The following is a 24327-nucleotide window of genomic DNA, read 5'->3' on the forward strand; positions in this document are numbered from 1 at the left end:
TATGACAGAAAACAATATGCAGAAGATGTGAGCCTTATCATAATGGATTTTGGACACTATAAAGAATTTACAGGAGACTGAAAAATCAGTTAATCAAAAACAACACACTGTCTTCCCTTCACAGAGCCACTCAAGGTGTTCAATATCCCCTTCACGGTTTCTCTTTATATATTTAATACTTCTTGTCTCTCCCTTTGCAACAAATATAAGAGCCATACACCCTCATAAACATGCTCCTATTCTTTGCTTTGAAAAGCTAATACTACAAAACAATAAATTTTTTAAATTCCTTTATGAAAACAATTCCTGCAACAGTCCATAAAGTTATCTTGACCTTTTTGTTTTCCATTATTTTTATTTTCCAATTTTTTTATTTTGTCGTAGCACCTCGTCAGACCTTCCTTTATGGACCCGATATGAATAGAAATCAATGGAATTAGGGGTCACAGTAGTCAAGTACAGCCTCCCAACATTCCATAACAATTTAAAGGACACTTGACTTATATAGATTTCGTCCTTTAAAAGTCAATGGAATGGGTCTTTTTCTTTCTTTCAAATTCTTTTCTTTAACATCCACAAGCACGGACCATAAAAAGGGAACTCGAGGGTCGTTTCGTCGTCCCCGATTGTTCTTTCGCAAACACTCTTAACACTACCGCAGCATTGAAAAGAAATATGACAATAAAAGCACGAGAACACAAAGACAACGGTGTTGACAGCCTTAAAAATATTAACGTAAATGTAAACAAAACGTTTGCAAAGCTCGTGGAAAACCGCACAACCTCTGAATAGAATAGGGACACTCGAGGAACACAAAAGCCTAATTTATACTGCAACTTCAATTCTTTTATGACGCTAGCTCGTAAAACGTTCCACCATTTTTACAAGTCAAGATTCGTTCGTGTACAAACTTTACACGTTTATAAAGGCTTCTGACTGTTCGAGTCATACAAGGGTCTCTCATTTCATTCCAGACAATTTCTTGTAACCATCGAATTAATTTCTATATATGTGGCATGTCTGTTGTTGGAAGTAAATGAAACATAATGCCAATTGAAAGTGATGCTTATATATATATATATATATATATATATATATATATATATATATATATATATATATATATATATATGTATATATATATATATATACTGTATATATATATATAAATGAAAACAAAATGAGAAGGAAAGTCCAGAACAGTGAAAAAACTTCCAGCCTCCACCGGGATTTGAACCCGGGCCTCCCGCTTTGTATGCGGACACCCTAAACAACTAGGCCATGGACGCTGATTGTATGTCCAGAGGTTCGAAACCGGTAAGGAAGGTCATAATTTCACTGTAGGCGTTTGACACCTGTTTCGAACAATACTAGTTCTGTGTTTGGTGACATATTTTGCCTTACTCTAGAGATCAAACATCATGCTAACCAACTCGAAAATCATTTGTAATTCCTAAAGCCGGATCTCGAAAGAGATACTTTATCTATATATATATGTATATATGTATATATATATATATATATATATATATATATATATATATATATATATATATATATATATATATATAAATATATATATATATATATATATATATAATTGAAATTGTAGTGAGTTTGAAAGTCCAGAACAGTGAAAATATTTCCAGCCTCCACCGGGATTCGAACCCGGGCCTCCCGCTTTATAGGCGGACACCCTAATCACTAGGATATGGACGCAATCTATATATATATATATATATATATATGAAGGGCTACTCGATCAAATTTCTATTAGGGCCAGAGAGAAACATCGGTACTGTGTTAATTACAATAATGTCACCTTCAAATTATTTCCAGATATTAAACGAGTTAACTTTTAAAAGTCGACAGACCGGTATATCTTGATGAGGGCTGCAGCATAAGACTTGCTTACAAGCGTGAGTTTTAACCCTGAATGACCGTTATTTGACTCGGTCTAGCATATCTGTAGACAAATACTGATAACCTTCAAACCCCAGAGATAGGTCAAAGTCAACCTCATTTAGTACCTTTTGGATATTGTGATATATACATCAAACAGAATCTCATGAATATGGCTTATCAATATCCACTCGCCTCTCTAATTGCTCTCTCTGTCTCAAAGTATGAATCCATTTTTCTTTTTCTTTTTCCATCATTAGTCAAGAGAATCTGATGGCTTCAAAATAGACAAAATGCACACAAAATGCTGCCATTTTGTAATCACTGTGTGATGCCTAGAGAAACTTGTCGTGTTTTCAGATATGTTACTGAGACTTAAAACATATCCTAGAAGTGTGACCTTGTAAATGTCTAGCATGGATATAAAATTCATCCATGTATCTAGGTCAATACCCCTCCGCTTTCTATGCAGAGGACTTCTCTTGCACCCATGTGACCCCCTGTCTGGCAGTCAAAACAAGAAAGAATAAAAACAAGAGTCCTGTAGGTTGCGATCTCCAGCTAGGACGATATCTTAAAAACCAAGTTGCCGATTTCCATCAGGCGTTTCCAAAACTGTGCCAATTGGAATAGCGATCACTTGTGGTATATAACAAAAGGCTTTATGGGTCAGAAGAAATGTATGTTAGTGGGTCATTGCAGCTAAGAAGCAGCTCTTGAAAAGCATAGGGCAAAAGAAAACTAGAAGAATACTTCAATAGTCTAAATAGGGAAAGTAATAGGCTGCATACGGTGCACACAGCGTCCCGAAATTAAACGTTCTTAATTCCCGCCCGTAATAACAGATTCGAGATTCGAGTCCCCGACATAGATTTAAAAACTTGTTTGTAATAGCTTTCAATTATATATGCTAGCTGTAATAAGGTTTGTGTTAGACCTTTTCAAGAATGGCATGTAATGGTGTTTTCTGTGTTAAAGTATGGGCACATAACTTTACAATAGACCAGCGGTTACATTTCATCAGGTGCTCATGAATCCGATGTCACGCAGCGAAACCAGAGGCGGCTGAAAACATCTGGGGCTGGCCTTTGATGCTAGTTATGTCAACTATGATACCTACTCCGATGTTGTCATTGTCTGATGTGAATGACTTTTGGTGGGAATTACTTCGAGCCTAAATGTTAAAATCAAGCCATCCGCAGGTCCCGAAATAACCTACATAATAACATCATTTCAGCATAAAATCAGAACTATTGTCAGCCGTGCAGGATGTGACCAAATTTCAGGGAATAAATTATCCAAAAATATCGCTTCCCAAAATTCTATGCATATCGAAGATCTATTGCAGGTTTTTTTTAATTTTTTTATTATTTTTTACATAGGAATCACAGTATTTTTCATCAAACAAAAAATAAGAGCCTTTAAAACTGGTACACAAAATTTGAAAACTGAATTATTGCCAAAATTTGTTTCTAATTAAGCTTTTTACTTCTTTCACATCAATTCATATGCTGAGGTTAATTGCCTGGTTGTTCAAGAAATCTAAAAACCTCATTAATTTGTCCAACTTTTGTAAATTGATGCTATAAGTAACACTTCTGTATGATACATATATTAAGGCCCATAGCTTTAATTTGCATATTACATTTGGGGCACATATTTATTGTCATTTCTACTTTTCACCAAGTGATTAAGCTTAGACTATCAGAACTGATGTCATACTTTTGGGTAGGAGGGAAGACCAAATATAATTTCAACTATTATAAAAAAAACATGATCAAGTTACTATCAAAAGAATTGAGAGAAGGCACAGACAGTTGTGGTCGAAGTATGCAAATTTACTACAGTTAACATAATTAATAGTAATTAACAGGAAATATGGCTGATCAAATTTATGTGGGAATATAAAGGGAAGCATTCCTATTTTTATTTTAAATCTGAGCTCCCTTGGGTAATTTGTTTTTTCTATTTTTTATTATTTATTTTTTACTTCTTTTTCCCTCATTTTATATATTAATGTATTTTTTTTGTATACATTGATGCACAACGTTTGTGAACTTAAGTGACACATTGTGTTTTCAGATGCCTAATATCTTTCTTTTTTTTGTATATACAGTGATGCACTATGTATTTATCATGTGCTTTACACTTTGTGGTATTAATGACTGTGCCAAGCCATGCAAGGCACACAATGTCAATTACAGTCTGGGTTTTTTTTTATGCCAAAGACACACACCCCACAGTGTGTGCATATGCCATTTCTTATAATATCAGGTTTTTTCGCCGGTGAAGACACTATATAAACAAATAACTGATGCATGCACTGTTGGATTTAAATTAATCCTACGAAAAAGATGCTTGCATTTGCGGCAATGACATTCTCCCCGTAAGAAATAATTCTTCTCTTTTTAATGGTTAATTGTTAACTGGACTGACTATGGACAAAATTACAAAATGCAAAAGACCTTTTTGTTATTCAAACACATATATTCATAAGGGAGTCTTCCTAAGTTCCTGGGAATGCCCAGCTAATGTTGGTGAGCTTAGGTAACACATTGTGTTTTAAAGGTGACTAATGTCTTTCATTTAATGACCGAGTATGGAACCCCCACCCATGCACCCTCCCCCCCCCCCACCACCCACTTGTAGCAGATACCACACACAAAACACCACTTTGGCACACTATTTATGATCAAGATGGTTGAGTCACTTTTCTGAGAAGGGCATAGCAGAAGAGCTAATGGTCACAGGGTGGAGGCGTTCGAAAAATCTAAAAGCGAACTCATTATGAAGAAGCTTTCCTCTTTGGTAAAGCGACTACAGTATATAAAACATGTTCAGATACTGGAATTTGTGGTATAAAATGCAGAGCGAATCAAGATTGTTGAAAACTTTTGAGGTGGTTTCATTCTTCCTGATTCAAATCAAAGGCACATGTCCCATAACACTTCAAAGTTCCAGGGAACATTTCAATTCAAAACTTATTATTGCAGAAGTTACTTTGTGCTGTTAAACTCTTTGTCACAGACAAAAACATTTGTAATCTGTTGAAGTGTCCATAATGTTGATATGCATGGAAGGGGAAATAAATCTTCTAGTCTTGAGGTGACATACATTTCTAAGAACAGGCCCTTTACTAAGTAATAAAAACTGCACAATGGTGCATACTTACTCTATGACAAGGCACACTATTTGACCAGGGAGTTGTTCCATAACAACTCCCTGATTTGACACACATTAAAGTCATATGACTAGTAGAGAAAGGCTAGGCATGTGGTAGAACAAGTTACTTGAAAATGTGTACTGGTGTCCGCCATATTCACATAGTAACGATGTTATGGCACTAAAATTGACAAAAATCAAACCCATCTTTACAATAACATATTGAGCGGTCATTTAGGCCTACTTTGATCGTTAAAATAATTTTTCAAATCAAACAAATTTATTATTATGTATGTTTAGAAAAATACTTGAGAATATGAAAATTTAGAATTTTATGCATCCAGATTTAGGCATAGTGAGAAATGTAAGACTAGGTCACCTTATAATATATGTGAAAAAGACATGGGAGATGAATACCACATGGACTACATATTAGAATGTTTCTTTTATAATGATAGAAAAAACTTCAAAAAGTATTTGCAAAAACATTATTTAAAATACAAATTACATAACATGTTTTTTGCAACTAAAGAAATCTAAATCTTACAAAAATTACTCAAACGTTTTACTTAAACGAATATGTTTAACAAACTTAAAGTCTGTAAAAACCCAAAGACTTATAAATATGATTTCTAACACATAATAGCTGCATGTGAATACCTTTACGTATGTACATACCATACCATTATAACACATATATACATATATATATATATATATATATATATATATATATATATATATATATATATATATATATATATATATATACATATACATATACATATACATATACATATACATATACATATACATATACATATACATATACATATACATATACATATACATATACATATACATATATATATATATATATATACAACATTACAGGACTTAAAAAGCAACAGCTAGTGAGGCCGTTTCATACTATAACACTGGATCTCATTCATCTCAACTTTATATTCATATGTTTTGAAACTTAAATTTAGGCCTACATATACAACATGTACTTATATCCAAGTGAATTCCTTCTCCAAACTGCTCCAGACTCCAGTCCAGAGGAACTTTTGTGAACATGTTTTAATCAAGGACCAGTCCTAGTTATACATTAATGTCTAAATGTCTACCTACAATAGGCATACCATGTTAAAGTAAGAGTCCACTAGGGTCAGTCACACACAAGGGTCAATCTATAAAGTTGCAACAGTTTAATAATCTAGGTGAGACTAGGCCACACCATCACATTCTACTGTTATTGGGATAGTCTGTTTAGATCTAAATTAAGCTTCAAAATCTAATCAATTAGCTAGATTCACCAGACTTCAAGATTCCTTAGATCTTGCAACTCATAACCATTCCGTATAAAAAGCACACGTGTAAGCTTTGTAATTTTCCCAGACTTCCAATCCGAGTGCGCTGTGGCACTGTGTACATCATATATGATATGTGTACATGCTGCAACATGCATCTGCGCTACTGTGATCTGCATTCGTGAGACAGTGGCCTAGATTTAGGTGTATGTAGTGTGGCTATAGAGCATAGGCAAACAGGCTTGCAGACTAAAAAGTGCTGCACCCCCCCCCCCCACAATTTAGAACTTTAGATACATGGTTTTACTAACTTTTATGTCACACTGAGTGAGGGTACTGGTGTCCGCAATGTACGCATCGTAGCGATGTTATGGCACTAAAAAAAAAAAAAAATCAGTGGTGGAAGGCATATCTCTCCTACTATGTACATATTGCTGTTCCATTCATCAAACCAACACATCTCTTCTACAGTAACATATTGTTCCATTCATCAATCCTACACATCTCTTCTACAGTGTACATATTGCTGTTCCATTCATCAAACCTACATATCTCTCCTACAGTGTAGGCCTACATGTTGCTGTTCCATTCACCAAACCTATGTATCTCTCCTACAGTATACATATTGCTGTCCCAGTAATCAAACCTACACACATCTCTTCTACGGTAACATATTGTTCCATTCATCAAACCTACACATCTCTTCTACAGTGTACATATTGCTGTTCCATTCATCAAACCTACATATCTCTCCTACAGTGTACATATTGCTGTTCCATTTATCAAACCTACACACATCTCTACTACAGTATACATATTGCTGTTCCATTAATCAAACCTACACATCTCTCCTACTGTGTACTTATTGCTGTTCCATTAATCAAACCTACACACATCTCTCCTATAGTATACATATTGCTGTTCCATTCATCAAACCTACATATATCTCTCCTACAGTGTACATGTTGCTGTTCCATTCATCAAACCTAAACTGTAGTGTCTTCTTATTGTGGTCATCTCTGCCATTTTCAGATATCCACTTCAAAGCTTCAATTTTCGGTGGGAGATTTTATGGCTATTTTTAAAATGTATAAACTACATGTCAGACTTTCCTTGCCTTTTTTATCACTTCCATTCATATTTTATAATTCTTATGCAACACAACTTTCTGGGAATTCCAAGGCCAGTTGAGTACGGGATACGGCCCCTTTAACGGAAGGGCACCTAAAAATCTCACTCGTACTTACAATTCTTTCTTTTTTCCGCACAAAACCGCGGATGCTGCAACGAACAATGAGTTAAATGGGGTGGAGGCCAACCGGAACATATTTGGGGTTTATTACCATGGTTACGTTGTCCGTGAGATCATGCAGGCAACTGCTGTGACAAAATTATGATGAATCAACGTGCGTACATTTTGCGATTATTCCGCCCCCCTAATGGGCAAATGGACAACGAACTCTTGCCCATGCAGATATCTAGTCAACAATTCCGCGGAATCAACTAAGTTTAATTTCTTTAAAGAGGGGTCTTATTCTTTTAATTTAAGATACAAATTTTTCCATGAAACCATCACAATCTTCTTTTTTTCTCTTTTTTTTTCTTTTTTTCTTTTTTTTTGTAAACAAGACTAGGATTTCAATCAAATCTACCCCTGAAATGCTCTTAGGGCAAAAGATCTCTGTTCCGATTTTCAAAGAACACACAAGAACTCAAAACCAAAACATATATGGGTACTAGTTAAAAGAGAAAAAAAAAAGAAGGTTCACTATTAATATAGAAAATTGAGAGAGTTTTCAGGCTATATACCACAGCAAAGAGGTTATAAACACCAAACAGTTCAGAACTGGGAATATATATTATGACATTTTAAAATGCTTGAAGAAACAGATATGAAATATGTAATGACAAAAAAAAAGATATTTGGGGGTCTTTTTTTCGACTTGGTGTCTTAAACCCCAGGCCAAGTGATACCGTGATGCTATTTTTGCTTTTTTTTTTTTTATATCTAGGTGAAGAAACTTCCTCGTCCAAGTAGGTCAAGGATGTCCAAGATGAAGTGACCAGGGGTCAACGATATCCAGGGGACAAAAAAATCAGTTGGAACAATAAACGGGATGGACAAGAATGGCTTCGCAGCAGGCCGGGCCCTCCTGTATCCCGCAAAGGTGCAATTCTCAATCAAACAGGTGAGATGAATTTAACAAAAGTTCTCCCGAAATTCTTTGGTTTTGCTTTGATAACGCCGCAGCGAGGGGTTCGCAATCATTTGGGTTCAATTTCCTGGCTTAAGTCAAAACCTCAATCTGTAGTGTCAGAACGGAAAGACTGTTGCAGGAAAAAAAAAAGTTTTGCTGCCGTTTCTTTTTTTTAATTTTTGGAAATATAAGAATTCCATTATAAGTTTACCATTTTCAAGAACTTAAAGATACTGGAATTGTTAATAATTATATAATATATCTAATTTTTGTTAATTAGCTTTTCTCAAACACAGAACTGACAACAAACCACTAGGACATCCGAAAAACTGGCCGAACCACTGCCCACCTTCTAAGTTTATCCACTTTCAGACCTACCAAGTAGGCTTCAATTTTCGGCAGAAGTATTTTATTGCCAAAAAAACAAGTTGAAAAAATTTATGACAACTTCTTTTGACACTTTGAAAGCTTCTTTGGACAGCTTATTCCTTGCTTTAATTTCAGGAACTCAAATGGATTTGGTTAACTTTAATATAGTTGCTGTGTTTCAATAGTATGGGTCGATATTTTTACGAAACATAAAAAATAAAAAAATAACAATAAAGTCAACAGGCTTAGTGATTCCTTGACATGCATCTCTCATTGTGTGTGAACACATTTAATGTATACACTGAACATGAGATTTCATGATTTTCAAGTTGTGACCATTGCTCTCTTTAAGTAATCAGCATTTTCCTTGCACTAAACTACACAAGAAGCACTTCATTCATATTTGGAGTTTGCAGTTACACTGTTTAATACAAGCTTCGTAGAATTTGACCCTTCTTGACCTCCTATGACATCTGACCTCCACAAAAACGAATAGGGTTCTTGCACTCAAGAAGGCAGATCTACTACCATCAATACCATACATTTATGAATTCATCCAAGCGATACTTTAGTATTTTCAGCACTCTTGACCTCTCTCAACCTCAAATGACCTTTGACCTTCAAAAGAAAAACACACACAAAATAGTGCTCTTCTGTTATAAACTAAGCTGGATTCACAAACCACATATCAAGGTCAACCACCATTTTGACATGTCAAGGCATCAGACTTACACACATTGAAGCAATGAGGCTTAGCACTCGGGAGGTTCGGGGTTCGATTCCCGGCCGGGTCATAGTAAGATGGGTTTTTCATCCAAGAGCAATCTACAGTTTTCCCATCTGAAATGACTTTCTATATTGAAAAGATTCCAAATTTGAGTTAAAATGTTGAATTGGAAGCCACCCGACGTGTAAGTTGTAATCCATAAGCCCTTGCGGGTTTCTCCCACATTTGTGGTCGCTTAAGCGTCGTAAAAATAACTGCTGATTATTATTATTATTATTACATTAATGCACACATACAAACACAGGCCACCATCACTTAACATATTTCTTTTGGCCTTTGGCAAAAGAATAAAACAAATTTACCTACAAGCAAACATTATAGTACAATTCAAAACTTCCATATTAAATTTATGCATTTCTTATAAGAAATTACATCCTTTGTTTTCTCTCTTACTGCACCCATAGACCATCAACCTGGCATATCATGAATTCCAGCGAAATGTTTGCCATTTCCAGACAAAACTATACCTCTTAACTTGATTTTTCAAGTTAAAACTACTGACATTTGATTAAACAAATTCTCTCTTTTCAATGGAACAAGCCAATTCCTATATATATTAGTAATCTTCCCCCCAAAAGAGACAATGGTTAATTAAGAAATCAGTTCATAAATTTAATAGTGTTAATAGTACCACTGACATGATTCACAGATATAATTTCTTGTCATCTTGATGATCGACAGAGCTACCTAAAAACATTTGACACCTTTGATCTGATTTTGACAATTCTCACTTTCATTCCAACCTCCATAAATATCACTAAACAACAGTCATAATTTTCTGTCATTTTCCTTATTCTTAAATTGTTTCTTTCATCTTTCAACTCATTACATGAAAGATATTCTAACGAGATTTATCTCATTGTACCTACATTATGAATCCATATCCTTCTGTATCAATCAACTCTTGTCTTCGATGAAAGAGGACTTTAAGACCTCTGAACAAACAACCGACGTATCTTTCACTCTTAGTCATTTCACTTCAGAGACAGAAGAGAGGGAACGGCAAAGCAGGACGGATCGGTAACTTCCGTATCTTCCAAATTAGATAACTGTAGCCACAAATTAAGACCAAAAATATTTTACTGTTTTCCCTAATTCGATTTCGGTTGTATTCCAAAAAAACTGAGACCGTTTTTATTAACATTTGGAAATTGATGAATAGTTGCCAATTTAAATGAGCAAATCTTTGTGCAGTTTATGAAGATACAAAGGAATTGACGGAGGTTAAACAAGCACTTTAATAATGATAATTTAATTATCCTATCCTTCCAAATCATTTGCTGGATTTAAAATAGACTTTAATCCATAATTGAATCAGAAGCTAATGAAAATTTATCACCGCTCAACGATGGGGCAAGAAATTTTTCCGAAGGCAAGAGACGCAAGGCCTCGTGTGGTGGCTCACTAACAAGTTTAATCTCATTAAAATTGATCAAAAAGAGTTAAGCCTCAGAGTAAATTAATTTGACTTTTTTTCCGTCTTTTCTTGTGTGTGTGTGAGATCTTGCATAAAAAAGGTCTCATGTGATCAAGTAAATTTGACATTGTAGATAAATATTAAGCGATACAGTTATTTCATAATGCAAAGATTGTTTGCCTTAAATTTTAATTTCTTAAACAAGGCCAATTTAGTCTAAAGTCATTGATAATATGAGAAAAAGTTGGAAAAAGCATTTTTCAAAAAAAGACTTGGGATTCAGTTTATGTTGGTCATATTGTTTTTTTTTGCTTTCTTTCATTGAGGGTACTACTGAATAATTCAATAAATGATACTGTAGAAAAGATTATTTTTTAAATACAAATCTAGACAAAATTCCAAACTGTCCAACAGTTTTTCTTCTTAATATGTTCAGTGATGAAAAAAAAAAGGTCATGAGATTCGATTGACAGATTTTAGAAATGTGCCTGATCAACAAAAATGTCATATTTTTCAAGGATGGAATCACATATTCATTTAAAAGTGATTTTACATTAAGCATCTTTCGGTATTTGGTGTTAGGCAGATTTTCTACAGAGTTGGTTCACAAAATGATAGTAATTCATAAAATGAGCTAGAACAAGCAAAAATGGTCACAGTCAGCTAAAATTGAAGTTTACTTTTCATTCACAGTTCCATGGACTTTTCTGCTCAATGAGTTAGTTTTTGTAATAAACTTTGTGGATAACTCACCGAAGATGAATCTTGAAAAAGTATTTTCATGGGTAGGTTTTGGCAGTTCAAGGTATTGACATTTCAGCTCATTTTTGAAAGAAAACTTTTTGTATACTGTTATGTTGACTTGATTATCTAGAGGCTACATGAGTACATGGTGTATAACGAACAATAATATCCATAGGATAAATTTCCTAGTAATAAATAAAGAGCTGCCATCTACCAAGTAAGTGCACAAAAAGTACTCACAAGGTACTAATAAAGTACTGACAGGTACTAAGAAAGTACTGACAGGGTACCAATAAGGTACTCACAGGGTACTAATAAAGTATTGACAGGTACTAATTAAGTACTGACAGGGTACTTATGAAGTTCTGAAAGGGTACTAATGAAGACAGTACTGACAGGGTACTCATAAAGTACTCACAGGGTACTAATAAAGTACTGAAAGGGTACTAATAAAGTACTGACAGGGTACTCATAAAGTACTGACAGGGTACTAATGAAGTACTGACAGGTACTAATAAAGTACTGACAGGGTACTAATGAAGTACTGACAGGGTACTAATAAAGTACTCAAAGGGTAATAATAAAGTACTGACAGGGTACTAATGAAGAAATGACAGGGTACTAATGAAGTACTAACAGGGTACTAATAAAGTACTGACAGGGTACTAATAAAGTACTCACAGGGTACTCATAAAGTACTGACAGGGTACAAATGAAGTACTGACAGGGTACTAGTCAAGTACTGACAGGGTAAGTACTGACAGGGTAATAATAAAGTACTGACAGGGTATTAAGGAAGTACTGACAGGGTACTCATAAAGTACTCACAGGGTACTAATGAAGTACTGACTGGGTACTAATAAAGTACTCACAGGATACTACTAAAGTACTGACAGGGTACTAATAAAGTACTTCATCAGTAAAAGGTAGATTTCACTCTTTACCGTGTTAAAAGACGGAGGCTTTTATATTAAGCCACATCTGGGCAAGATGTATGCATAATTTGTTTCATATAGAAGGATGTCTTAACAGTTCTGTTAACTTGCAATATTACAAACTATAGATTAAAAATACTGACATGTTTGACCAAGCGAAATTTTCAAAACCAAACTGAAAATGCATCTTTCAAGTTGAGAGAATAGAGGTGACTTTGTAATTAGTGAATAACACTGTTAATTATGCTTAAACTACTTGAGAGTTACAATCAGAATTTAAGGGTTGAATGTAGATGGGGAGAATCATGGCATAGTAGAGATCAAACATTCAGATGAGCTAAAAATAAAGAGCAACTCTGTACTCATGTACCAGGAACAACGAAAATAACATTAAAGTTAATGAGCCTTAAGTTATATATTATCCTACACACAAGTTTTATGGTAAATGAAAACTGTCTTGTCTTTCTTCCTCTCCTTGAGTTTGGAGAATTTTTGTCAACTGACTATTTAGTACAGCAAACACAAGATTTATGAATTTGCTCCATAGTTAAATATTTAATTTGATAAAACTCTTTCATACAAGAACAGACCATTTAGATTTACGTAGTAATGATGCTATTTTGTATAGTATTTTGCTATGTACACCATTCATATAAGTTATTCCCTTGGATATATATATAAACAGCAGTATTGTTTGTTGTTAGATTAAAGGCACTTTGTTGATAAGACAAGTATGTTCCATCAGCTGACCGTAGAGATTTGTGTCCAAGTGGTTAAGGCAGTGGACTTGTGATCCTTAAGGTTTGCAGGTTCCAGTCCTGGCCAGATCATTGCGTTGTGTCCTTGGGTAAGGCACTTTATCCCCCACTGCCTCTCTTCACCCATAAATGTGAGATAAATCGTCAGTTGGGCACTGTTTAGCTGCTGCCATGTGTAGGGATTGTCTCTATGTTTGACAGGTTATCTTTGACCAGGTAATAATTGTGATATGCCTTGAGCACCGGTATCGGTGGTTATGTCTGCACTTTATAAACCCTCCATATTATTAATCTGTCCTTAAATATTCTTTGGAAGCAAATCATGTTTTATTTTTGGCAAGGTTTAGTGTAAGATTGACAAATCTTGAGACATGTTGAATCTACAGAAGCAACTATGTAAGGTTCCATTTAAGAAATGTCAATGTCAGAGAATGTACTTAAAGAGTTAAGACACTGGGTTCGTACACAAAGGAAATGACAGTAGAATCTTTCTTCTTCTTCCCTCTTTCGTACTTGTTTTCCTTTACAGGATAATCTTAAGATGTGAGACAAATCTGCAGCAAGGTTCGCAGAGGAGATTTCCTGGATTAATGATACAGAACTAAGAAGAGCAGCTGTGAATGGGTAGAGGGGGGGGGAGTGGAGGTCGATTCCAGCCAATCAGGGAAGACCATAAACCAAAATGCAGATCAAAAAAATATAATGCTGGGAACAGAGGTAAGAGCAAAATGAAGAGTAGCAGACGAGATATGTAGCATAAATATACATTAGCAGCACTGCTTGATGATAGACTCGAGCCACTTTGCTATTAAAAATGTGAATTATATTCTAGTATCATTTGCCAAAGTTTGGAAACAATTTATATTGATTATGATATTATAAATATTGAGACAACTTTAATCTACCCCCGTAAAAATTCAAAATTATCAAAGTATTTCTTTTGGCACCAAATGAATTACACAATATAAACAAAATAACGGTCAACCTTTTTTCTTTTTCTTTTTTTTTCATATTTTGCTTTTCCCATTTTAGGTTTTCTTCTTATGATGTTAGACAAACTGCTAAAAGTTTCAAGTGGAGTGAATTCTCAGACTAATGATATGATCACCCGACAGAACCAGAGGAACCTTTTTAACAACCGGCTATTTCTGGTGACACCCATATGGCTTTCCTACATCATGAAAAGCAGATATATATCAGGAAAAGAAGAAAAACTACACCAGAATGGATCGAATTGAATTGTGGGCAATCATGTAAAGGAGTAATGTAAAGGAGTCATTTAGTCAGAATTATGCTTATCAGTTAAAATAACTTCACACTACAAAATTGTTCATATCTTTCAAGTTACAGTATAAATTTGTCTTTCTTTTTTTTTCACACCGGTGTCTGTGACATGATGATTATCGTATATTGTTTGTACAATATGTTTTACGATTCTGGATGAGAGACCTCATTATGACTGACCTCTAGATGTGACCTCTAGATGAGTGATCTCACGACCCTAGATGAGTGATCTGCTGACCCTTGAACATAGGTTGCAAACAACATCACAACTTGTGTTTAAGAAATTCAAAACCATTTGAAAATGGTCTGTAGCAAACCTTTTGAATGTATATAATATGCGTATGGAATATTCCCATCATAAATTGTTTCTTAGATCAGTTTTCAGATGTCATTTTATAATATAAAAATGAAAACAATGTCAAGCAAAAAGAAACCTCGCTTGATTTTACTGAATTCATGGCATAATTTTGTTTCTAAATTTATGTCAATGTAGTGTGTAAAACAACATTTAGAACACTGTGGATTCTCCAAGCTATGAATATCATGGAAGGTTTTATTTCTTCATAGCTATTCTTCTGGTCACCTGTGTTGCTCCCACATTTATACAACACAAGGTGAACTCAAACCTCAAGTTTTTAACTAACTTCTGCAAAAAAAAAATCCAGATTGAGATATTCATCTATCTAACTTTATACTCCTTAATATAGATCTGGGTATAAATAGGAGAGTCAGAAAATTATTTTCCAACTTCTTGTAACTTTTAGGTCTGAAAGCCGATGACTTTTTCAGGATGTCAATTTTCAACATCCTCTGTCTGTATCTTGCCCTATAGAATTAAAGCCATTTACATTTTACTACAAATTGAAAGAAACAAATTTGGGCAATGAAGATATCAGCTTTTTTAAAAAGATTTATTAAATGGGCCTTTGATATTTCCAGGCCTAAAATAAGGGCCTATCCTAAGCTATTGCCATGCATTGACGAATGTTATGTTACAACATACTTGAAGGTCTCTTGTAGTCTAAGTTTAGGCCTAGCTAAACTTTCCACACAAAAAAAAGGACACAAACGTATCTACACACCATTAGGTAAAGTGATATCATAACACGATAGTCGATATTATCATGAGACATGTTTTAAATGCGATGCTAAGCTTAGGCTTGTTACTAGGGTACAGATTAGTATGTAACACTAGTTTCGCGAAATATAAACGATTCACAGGAGGGACCCTGACCGGCCCAAACTTATTCAGTTTTCACGGTAGAATTTGAAATGGGAGCCTTTATAATAACTGATGTATACAACAGACCCTAAATCACATTCAGCAGAGGCTACGTGAAGTGCTGTAAAGTTTATTACACATTAAATACATGCGATGAGGGCTAATGTCCTGCCTAACTCTCTTTACTAGTTAATTAGTATTACGGCATTGCCTAGCATAAATTTAACGACAGATTTACAATGTCTTTTGTTATTTTTACAGACATTGCAAGCTAAAATCGATATACTCTAAAAAGGTGCAAATACCATGATTGTCATGGAATGACAAAAGGAATTAACCACTTCCCCTTTAGTCTACTGCACAAACCTCATGCTTTCTTCCAACGGAAAACAATAACAATCCCAGAGTCTTACAAAGCTGTGTGATAAATTATTAGGCTGATGATGAAGTGCGCCACACATTGTGCGCGGTTTGCTTTCCAAACAAAGTTGAACAAAGTAGGCGGTGCTTACTGCCATATTTGGCATTTTGATGACTATTCATACGTAATATTTGACAAAGGCGGCCAATCAAAAGGATTCATTCGGTGACATCCCAGAAAAGGAAACAAACACTTCTGTGATTGGTCATCTATTGTTAGTTTACAATAGGCATTCACAAACATTTCAATACAGAAAAGATAGGTTGTGTGAAGTCTTGTAGGTATATTCATATCACCCATTCAGGCAGATAAGGCAGCACAAGTACTCAACCGGAAAAGACACAACCACACAAACGCTGAAACCATCAAAAAGTCTATCAATAACACTCCAGACATCTACCAGTGAACAGCAATTGTTTTTACTCTTTTCGAGATTGTCCGACTTCTATATCATCACCTTCAAGAAACTTTGCCCATCGTTTTGGAACATATTTGCGATCATATACAGCCGGTTTACTGTTAACTAACATTGCTGAAGATTGGATAGTAGTTTTATTCTGTCTTTTCAATTGATAAATAAAACCACCATGAGTGCTGATAACTACGGCGCGAAGCAACAGGAGCACGTGAAGAGGCCCATGAACGCTTTCATGGTTTGGTCTCGTGGCAAGAGAAGACAGATGGCCCAGGAAAATCCCAAGATGCACAACTCTGAAATAAGCAAACGACTGGGTGAAGAATGGAAACTTCTGACGGAGGACCAAAAACGGCCTTTCATAGACGAAGCGAAACGACTGAGGGCTCTGCATATGAAGGAGCACCCCGATTACAAATACAGACCTCGGCGTAAACCAAAGTCGCTGATGAAGAAAGACCGTGGTTATCCTTACCCTATACCATACGTACCAGCTTCACCCCCTTTCCACCACCCACCAACATCAGCTTCAGAAATCTTAAACTTGAGCCATAGTGAGAGACCCCGGGCTCTCCTACCGCCCAGTTTCACTCAGCCATTTGCGAACCCTTACGCTGTTTTGGATGGTGCCATGGCCTCGTCCAAGTTAGAAACCCCGAGGTCGCTGAGTTTATCGGACTTTCCAGCTACCTCCCTGTACCAGTCGTACTCTGCTTCGCATCCATATTCCGCCTCGGCAGCGGCGAGTTCCGCCGCATTTGGTAAGATTCCCCTCGGAGCTGGACTACACTCGAGTTTACCGGCCCAGTATATGATGCCGTATCCCTGGACCACCGCTACATCGCAGGACGGTATACAGAGGCCTGTAGCGTTTATCTTAGTCAAGCCGGACATGGAACCATACGGCGGTGTTCACCCGGCAGTTAGACCTAGCATGCCGTTACCGTCAAGGTCTTCACACGCCGCCGCCGCGGCATTGACTTGAGGTTTTGCCGACATCTCGAAGAATTTCTTATTTTGAATGCACTGCTGTAACATATTTCCTGGATGCTACAGAAGACAACAAACAAACAAAAAAAGAGTGGATTTCACTGAAATTGTTTTTTGGAAGGTTTTTCGTTTGAGATATATTATTACGTTGGAACTATAGCATTTAAAAAAAGGTGAATATGATTTTTGACGCAGTTGCAAGTTTTGACGCAGAAGCTTACCATCCCGGCGCGAGCTCGTGAAGTCGCGGTCGGAAGAAAAGCTTCGACTGTTGACTGGAAGAAAGTATAGCAACTCCTTGCCAGCCGAATTAACCATCTTATCTAATTCAGGGAATTATGCAGAAAACAAATGGTGAATCTGATCCAGCTGGGTGACGGACAAGGGTGTACGCCTGTGACTATTTAGGTAATAAAATGAAGCGCCGTTGATATACTTTTAGCATACAAGTCTCGTATCATTAACTTATAGAGACAAGACTGTCTGTAACACCGACTTTATTCATTACTGAGTGTATACATGTATTTTAATCCTTTGCACAATTTGATTTCTCAAAAAAACAAAACAACACGTCTTCACGTTTCAGTTCAGAAATATCAGAAAGGAAAATCAAAATTTCAAACTCAAAATAAATGCAAAGTTCAAATAGGGGCCTAATAAACAAGACGTTTTCTTCAGTTTTGAACTACAACAAAACTTGCAGTTCAATCAACAGACAATGTTCTCATTCATGTTGTGACATTTTACGTTTGTTTGTTTGTTGTTGTTGTTTTTGTTGTCGCTCGTTCATTACAGTAATTGATATTAGTTTACTTTCATATCCAACATGAAAAGATTATTGCCTGTTTAAGTGTGTATAAAAGGCGATTTTCATTCTAACTAATCGTGATAATGACGCACGTTTTGTCATGACTGCATATATGATTTTTAATCTCTGGGACAATTGACGCATCTTTCAAACCTGTAAATTAAGATTAATTTAAATTACTCAAATGAAGTCTTAACATTACGTAAGGTGTTCGTCAGTTACAACATTTTGACAAAGATTCATTTGGTTTTTGTTTTCTACTTTATAATAATACAATTGTCTATGACGTTATAACGTAATTTAGAACATGTCAGAGAATTTTAGTTTTAGGGTGAAATTTTGACAATTTTCAAGTCAAATTTGACAAGAAAAGCTATATTTACATTAGTTTGTAGCCGATAAAATGTGAGACATGAATTTTACTCGTGATTTGTCGTTGGGTAATTGTATTTTCTTGTCTGTAACCTGTCGTTGTGTAATAACGTACTTCGAACGCCATTTAGTAGAGGTGCTATGCATGCCCCACATCTGAAATTTGTAGTTTTGTTTTTACAATTAACTTTAAAAGAAAAATACGTTACCCACAAATATCGACTAAATAATTATGTTAATGGATTGTCCAAGATCTTTGTCGTACATATTTTTACATTCATATTTTCACTTTTCATAATGATGTAATATTGGCACGATTGGTTGTATTTTAAAGCCTGTTCCTGAAGACATTGATATCGATGTCAAGAATCACGAGATTATGTCATTTTATACAAAATTATGATTTGTCAGGAAGAAGACCCAGAAGGTGACGTCACATAAAACACATAGTATTTAAATTAAAAGTATTGAGAAGAAGAAAAAAACACTATATGATCTTGTCTGCAAGGCCAGTTTTTTTTTATGACAAAAGTTCGCTCAACGACTATGTTAGCAGAATTTGCAAACACAAACATACAAAAATGTATTTTATTTATGCTAAACATTTTGCTGTTTGTTTCGGCGTGCGATATGGCAATTAAAAGAAGGATGGGAGGGGGGGGTGAGCTATTTTTGTCACTTCTTAGGTACCATTTCAATTGAGAATAGCTTCCCGGTAGCATCTCATTTATTCCTTCCTTTTTAGTATTTTATCTTAAAAAAAATGAAACGATATCAATTCTCAACACTTTGCTAGGAATTTAAAAAAAAGATTAACTTTGATACAAAACAGATTTATTTCGCCTTTTTGTTAGACACGTGCACGAGGGATATAAACATGAACGTATATAGGTCACATCGACTATATGCTTATGACCATGTGGTTGACTTAAAGTTTATCCCCTCAGTAGATAAACCTTTACCAAGTGGATGCTTTGTTTGCAGAATAAACTGTCTTATAAATCTTTCTCTTTGATGGTAAGTAGTTTTGCAAGGTGTTACATTTCTTAGCTGAACCAACAAAAGAATGCAAACAGAGCGTAATCTTGGAAATATACATTTCGCGGTGACGACATCATTCTATCTAACAATTTTGATAGTTTTCTAACTTTCTACATTAAATTAATTAGAATTCTGGGAGACTCTATATAATCTCAAAATCTGTCATTCGTTTCGGGAAAAAAAATTCTTCAAAATATAATTCTAAGATTGTTCCGTTTATGATGTTTATTTAGAATAATTAAAATGGTGTATATGGGTGTGTGTGTATGCGTATTTTCCACGTCACTCTCGCATGATCTGAATCTAAAATACTGATATTGCTAATTATTATATTATTGAATCGGTGATTGATTACCCGGCCACGTGACTTCATATACATTACAGGAAATACTGAATATTATGGGATACCGTACGTCGTCAAGCCTCAAGCCAAATCAAGAAAAAACAAAATATGTACAATTGCATTTAAGGGAGAAAAGACTCAAACACACAATGGGTATTTTCGTAACTGAATTATAATGGACTGTATTGTGACGTCACAGATACTTTATGACTAATTTTTTGTCTATCTCTCTCTCTCTACTGTTATTGGATCAATGCTTCGAATTTCATAACAATTCTCACAGTCAATAGCACAAACAAGTATTCGGGTGAAATATTTCAACCTAATTGTACTATACGGCTATTACCTTTTCCCCCTTTTGTTTGGCCATTGTTAGTGGTTCTATTCATCGCAGACTATATATATATATATACGTGTAACTTTGTGTTGTGAGTAATCATTTTGATGAAAGCTTTCAATTTCCATCTTTTATGGTTATGTTTGTGAAGTCGGTCTAGTAGGTTTAGACGGTTGCTTGAATGAAGTTAAATGAAGCAATTGCGTATACCCTCACTGCAAAAACTTACACGCCCCTCTATGTTATTATGTTTTGTTTACAATTCGGGGATGGGTGGTATGATTGCTTTGTTTATATTGTTAAAAATTCAACTTTGAATTGTAAGGCAATTGAAAAGAGGACTTTGAACGAGTATGTCTTTTATCATAGTTTGAAAATAACAAATAATGTCGTAATAGGTTAACTAAAGAGATATATGTTATCGTTGCTATTATAATGTCATGTTTATACAGTACTTTTTGTAACGTTCCTTGAACGGTGAGCCAGTTTTATGTTGACACAAGCTACTGAAGTTAAGTCGCACAAACTGTGTCACACATCACATGTGATAAAGGTACTCGGCAAGCAAATTCTAATGTATCAAACGCCTTCGTAAGTTAGGTTAAATAGGGGTCAAATTGATATTATTAAATGCTTGTGTTCCTCAAGTGAGGAAATCATAGGATTAAGTGCTTATGTTTATCAAGTGAGGAAATCATATTATTGTTTGCTTATGTTAATCATCTGATGTAATCATATGTTTAGGTGATAAAGATCATAAAAGGAGGATTTCGAAGATGCAATCTTAGCTAATAATAAACAGGCTTTTTATCCAAATGAATTTTGCCAGTTTTTTCAAACCCCATCTTAAGTTTACTCAATATACACTTCGGTTCCATTGTCTGTTACCTTTCTGTGACGATTTCACTTGACAAACGTGTTTCCTTAATTATACAAGCACAACTATTTACTTTATTTTCTTTTTGATGACGTAATTATGACGTTTTAATCAAGCAGTTCTTCCTTTTCTGTTTTGTGCCAAATACGTTAAGAAAGATGGAAAATGAGGAGAAATCCAACGCCCCCCCCCATCCCCTGGGGATATCAAGTTGATGTCCATACTCCTATATACCCAACTGGTCGTAGCTCAACCGTTTTCTAGACTACATGATCAAAACTCACCCTTCGTTTGCGAAAAGTTTCTCAACACTTTAATCCCATTTTTGTTTAAAGCACAGGGTAAAAGTTTTGACCAAGACGTACAAATGAATTTAACCTTGTTTATTCACATTTAAAGTGTTTGTTTTTGTTTTGCATTCATGATCTGTTTGTTTTGTCTGTTCGTTCGTTCGTTATATTTCATTATTGTATTATTTTTGTACATATAATGTTGTATATCTGTTAGCGACTACGGCAGGGCTTCTTTGCTGTTATATTGTACTTATACAAAAAAATATCCTTAATTATGATTATTATTATTTTAATATCTTTATCATTAATTATTACCATTTGTTGACGTCATTAATTTATAATGGTCTCAAAAGCTGAAATGTCTTCTTTCTTGTTTTTTTTTTTTGTATTTAAACCTGATAATAATTCTTAGAAAGAAGAAATCGTAACAATAAGTTTTTGTTTTTAAATAAACTTCTTTTTCGTATGCAGTATACATGCTAACTTCAAGTGGTGGTGTTTATCCACACTATATGTGTTGCATGGAACAAGGTTAAGTGTCATGCGAAATTAAGTTTGAAAATATATGAGAAAGAAAATTAAAACTTAATTATTTTGTTGCCTTTTGATTTCTTGGCTCCCTGTATATATTCAACCCCAAAGTTCATTATACAACATGTGAGTACGCTATGGAAAATACACAACACGAGATTAACATCTACATTAATCCCCCAAAATCTTGTATTAATGCCAAAAATAGGTTCATATTATCTGTGGTCATTGTATATACAGGAAGATGACATGATTATTGGTAAAACATTTATTATTCCGTGGAGCTGTTTTATGATTTATTACATTACCATCTGACATGTATATATGCCCAGCATAACATACAGACACATGTTGAAAAAGGTCCCACACTAATCAATTATTGGTCGAGAATAGGAGAACATGTTATGGGAGGGGAGGGGGTGGGGGAGTCGTAGGTCCTTCTTGCAACTGTCAACTTCTCATGCGAGTGTCTCAATACTTGATAATCATAATCTGTTATCGAGAGAAACGTCATGTAAAATGTCAAAGGATAAGAATGAGAACGAAACTAAAACAAGAAATACTTTGAGCGTCCTATTAACTTAAGGAAGTCGTATCCCCCACCTCCACCCACCTCCACCCACCCCTCAGGCCATAAAATATTCTCGTGTTCTATTGTTTTGTTTTTTCTTCCTCTCGAATACAGTTGATACTGTTAATCGGGTTCCGAGCACGCGAAGTTACAGAATAGAAACACACATGGAAGTTAAAGTAGCCTATGACGGACTCCTAGCCAATTTGCCCTATATTCAGTACGTTTGTTGTGTGTGATAGTCTCATTCAAATCTGTTGAAATATCGTGAGAAGCTCTTTTCGTGGAGTGAAGTGGGGTGTTGCATTCATCAAAATTTCTTATTTTATCCCTGAATAGGTTAACTCCTAATTACAAGCCCACATGTAGGCCTATCATTTGAATAATGTGATGTTCCTCTTTTCAAAGAAGACAATAAAATGTTTCAAAAAATCGCCTCAGGCCGCGAATCTGTGTTCAGTGTCCTCAATTGAAAGGAATATTATGAAAATAAAGGAATTACAGAATAGAAAATTAGGCAGTCGCTCACTTTACATCATCAATATGCATAATTAGCTAATGTTTATTCATATATAAAAGTAGAACTAAGAACAGACTTGTCAAATGATCAATCTTTTGATGAGAAATGCAGCTATTTTTATGATTGCTAACGCCTGTTAGAGTGATTGAGACTGTGTTTTTCACATGCAGGTGCTAGTAAACCGTGAACATAATTATCACTTGGCTAAATTTGAAAAGAAAAGGAACAAGTAAACAACAACAATAACAACAACAAGGTCGTAATTGATTCTGTTAAGCAATATGCTGATAACCATTGTGACGTCACATCACAGATAATTGAGGAAAAGTTAAACGGTTATGTTTTTTTTTAAAGAATATTAGAAATCGGCTATAGAATTTCATTTCTTGTGGAATAATCAATTAACTATGGTTTCTATTTCTGACTTTTCCGGCATTTAATAATTAATCAGATGTGAGGGAATAGCCTACACATTCAGTATTCTTTTGCCTAAACAAAAAATACCCATATATACTTAACAATTGCACAGTACAGGTGATTCGAGTCAAATATTTATGAATGAATATATATTATTATTTTTAAATCAGTATAGGCCTATTTTGTCTAACTTTAATATTCATAAATATTTTGTCAGTTCCACCCAATTATTTTACCCTGCCTGCACGCAAGGATATATCCGTAAGTTAATGTTCTTCTTTGAGAATGATATATGCGTAG

At 34.9% G+C, this 24327-nt stretch overlaps 2 protein-coding genes across 5 annotated transcripts in view; one reads left to right on the forward strand and one right to left on the reverse strand.

Moving 5' to 3' along the window:
- Positions 1 to 16591, reverse strand: part of LOC139975226 (uncharacterized) — an 89083-nt gene extending 72492 nt beyond the window's left edge. For 2 of the 4 annotated variants that reach the window (XM_071982966.1, XM_071982964.1), the window contains exon 1: positions 16458 to 16591. The gene's annotated coding sequence lies outside the window, so the exon portion shown is untranslated. Of the gene's footprint in view, positions 1 to 16396 lie in introns of all 4 variants that reach the window. The other 2 variants (XM_071982965.1, XM_071982963.1) reach the window with 1 other exon arrangement.
- A 243-nt stretch (positions 16592 to 16834) lies between these two features.
- Positions 16835 to 22577, forward strand: LOC139975223 (transcription factor Sox-14-like). The gene has a single exon (XM_071982957.1). The coding sequence runs from the start codon at positions 17100 to 17102 to the stop codon at positions 17910 to 17912; it is 813 nt and encodes a 270-aa protein (XP_071839058.1). The 5' UTR covers positions 16835 to 17099; the 3' UTR covers positions 17913 to 22577.
- The last annotated feature ends 1750 nt before the right edge of the window (positions 22578 to 24327 follow it).

The sequence above is a fragment of the Apostichopus japonicus genome, chromosome 10 (assembly GCF_037975245.1).
Source record: "Apostichopus japonicus isolate 1M-3 chromosome 10, ASM3797524v1, whole genome shotgun sequence".
Classification (NCBI taxonomy): Eukaryota; Metazoa; Echinodermata; class Holothuroidea; order Aspidochirotida; family Stichopodidae; genus Apostichopus; species Apostichopus japonicus.